The following is a 1,980-nucleotide window of genomic DNA, read 5'->3' on the forward strand; positions in this document are numbered from 1 at the left end:
AATAAAATTATCACGACGTGTCGACTGCAACACAAGCAATCATCATCAGATGTGAAAACCACAGCAATAAATTTTGAAAAAAACGCCACTTTTTTCACATTTTCTTGCTGTGGTTTTCACACCTGATGATTATTACTTGTGTTGCAGTCGACACGTCGTGAGAATGTTATTGTTTTATATGTTTTTTACTTTATTGTTTCCCTTCTACGTGACTTTACCGAAAGAACCAAGAATATGAATCCCTGCAGTCACGAAAGCTTTCAATCAAAATTTATGTGTAAAGTTGTTAAAACACCAAACTGAAACCTATTACAAGGAATCATGTCTGCATTAACCACAATACTTGTGGTCAAATGCAAACAAAAAACATACTCCGATAATATAAGCATTGTCTTTGAATCTGATTGGTCCACACCAGAGACAGATTTATTTTGAGCCTCGTCTCAAAAGGTGTTAGACCAGAGGAAGCCAAAAGGCGTACAGCACAAAGACAACGCACCATCAGAGTAATGAGAGCTCGGGTGGAGCATCTACATCATTGGACCTCCTTTGCGGGTACCAAAATATAAAAGGTTTCAGTTTGGTGTTATAACAACTTAACAACTGTTTTGTTTTGTCAGATAAAAAGGGGGAAAACCTATTCTCATATTTTGGTAGTGGAAAAGGAGGTCCCATGATGTTTTTATTTAACAATGTTTTGTTACTTCAACAGGAACTGCGTGATAAGGTCTCAGGCTATAGACACAGGAGCCCAAGGAACGCAATTATGGATAACAGAAGCTCCGTGCTCTACCTCGCCACATTTGAAGCCCCGTACTCTATACAGGTGCTGATATTCAGCCTGTGCCTTGCGATGTACCTAACTATAACTGCAGCTAATCTGCTGGTGCTCGTGACGGTGGCAGTATCCACAGACTTACACAAGCCCATGCACATTTTTCTGTGCAATCTCGCAATTGGCGACATCATTATCAGCACCGGTGGCTTGCCCAAGCAGCTGCACGTTCTCCTGACAGGTGACAGAGAGATCCTGTATGTGTCATGTGTCGCACAGTTGTTCACACTTCACATATCTGCCAAGAATGAGATTTTAACATTGACTATTATGTCTGTTGATCGCTACCTGGCCATCTGCTACCCATTGCACTACCACACCAAGGTTACTGCAAAGAGATCCATTTTCACGGCATTACTGTCCTGGCTGATTGCAATCGTTACAGTCAGCATTGCAGTCATCCTTCAAATTTCACTGCAATTAAGCGAAAAAAACAGGCAAATCCAAGGCATAGTTTGTGATCATATGGGATTATTAAAGTTGGCTGTCGGTGACACGAGCAAAATTGAGGTTTTCGGATCGTCAATGGTTGCAACGTTGGGTGTATTTCCTCTGTGTGTGGTTGCGTACACCTATGTTCGGATATTTATTGAGTGCAAGAATTCGAGCTCTGCGTTCAGAAGCAAAGCTCTGCACACATTCAGCACGCATTTCATGGCACTCGCTGTGTTTTTCACGTCAGTTTTTTTAGACATCCTTTTGCCGCGCATTGTAAAGGATGCGAACAGAGAGGGCGTCAACTTGAGGTGCGCCGCTCAGTTGGTGCTCTTGCTCAGCCCGATTGCGAACGTACTTGTTTATTGGCTACGCACCCTTGAGCTGAAGCTCGCAATTAATACGCAATTCAACAAGATATTGAGAAAGGTGCATTTCTGTCCAACAATCAAAGTGAATGTATCAGATCGTGGTTGAATGATGCTTAATACAAAGCACAGTATAGGATATACCTCGGTTAACACAATGGATATGTAGTTTCAATCAATCTGATTTAAATCCACTGCCCACCCTATCTCCGTGTTCTACTGAAGTCCCTGACTGGCTCGCAGCAAATTTTCTTCATTTTAATAACTCTAAAACTGAAGTTCGCTTTATTGATAGAAAAACCATCAATTACCTCACATCAGCAACCTTCTGTCCATCGCCAT

General features: G+C 41.8%; 1 protein-coding gene across 1 annotated transcript; it reads left to right on the top strand.

The window, feature by feature from the left end:
• Nucleotides 1–766: 766 nt before the first annotated feature.
• LOC144948766 (olfactory receptor 1500-like) lies at nucleotides 767–1,747 on the top strand. Its single transcript, XM_078878413.1, has one exon. It carries the CDS (start codon nucleotides 767–769, stop codon nucleotides 1,745–1,747), a length of 981 nt encoding a protein of 326 aa, XP_078734539.1.
• Nucleotides 1,748–1,980: the final 233 nt, after the last annotated feature.

Source organism: Lampetra fluviatilis, chromosome 51 (genome assembly GCF_964198595.1).
Source record: "Lampetra fluviatilis chromosome 51, kcLamFluv1.1, whole genome shotgun sequence".
NCBI classification, from domain to species: domain Eukaryota; kingdom Metazoa; phylum Chordata; class Hyperoartia; order Petromyzontiformes; family Petromyzontidae; genus Lampetra; species Lampetra fluviatilis.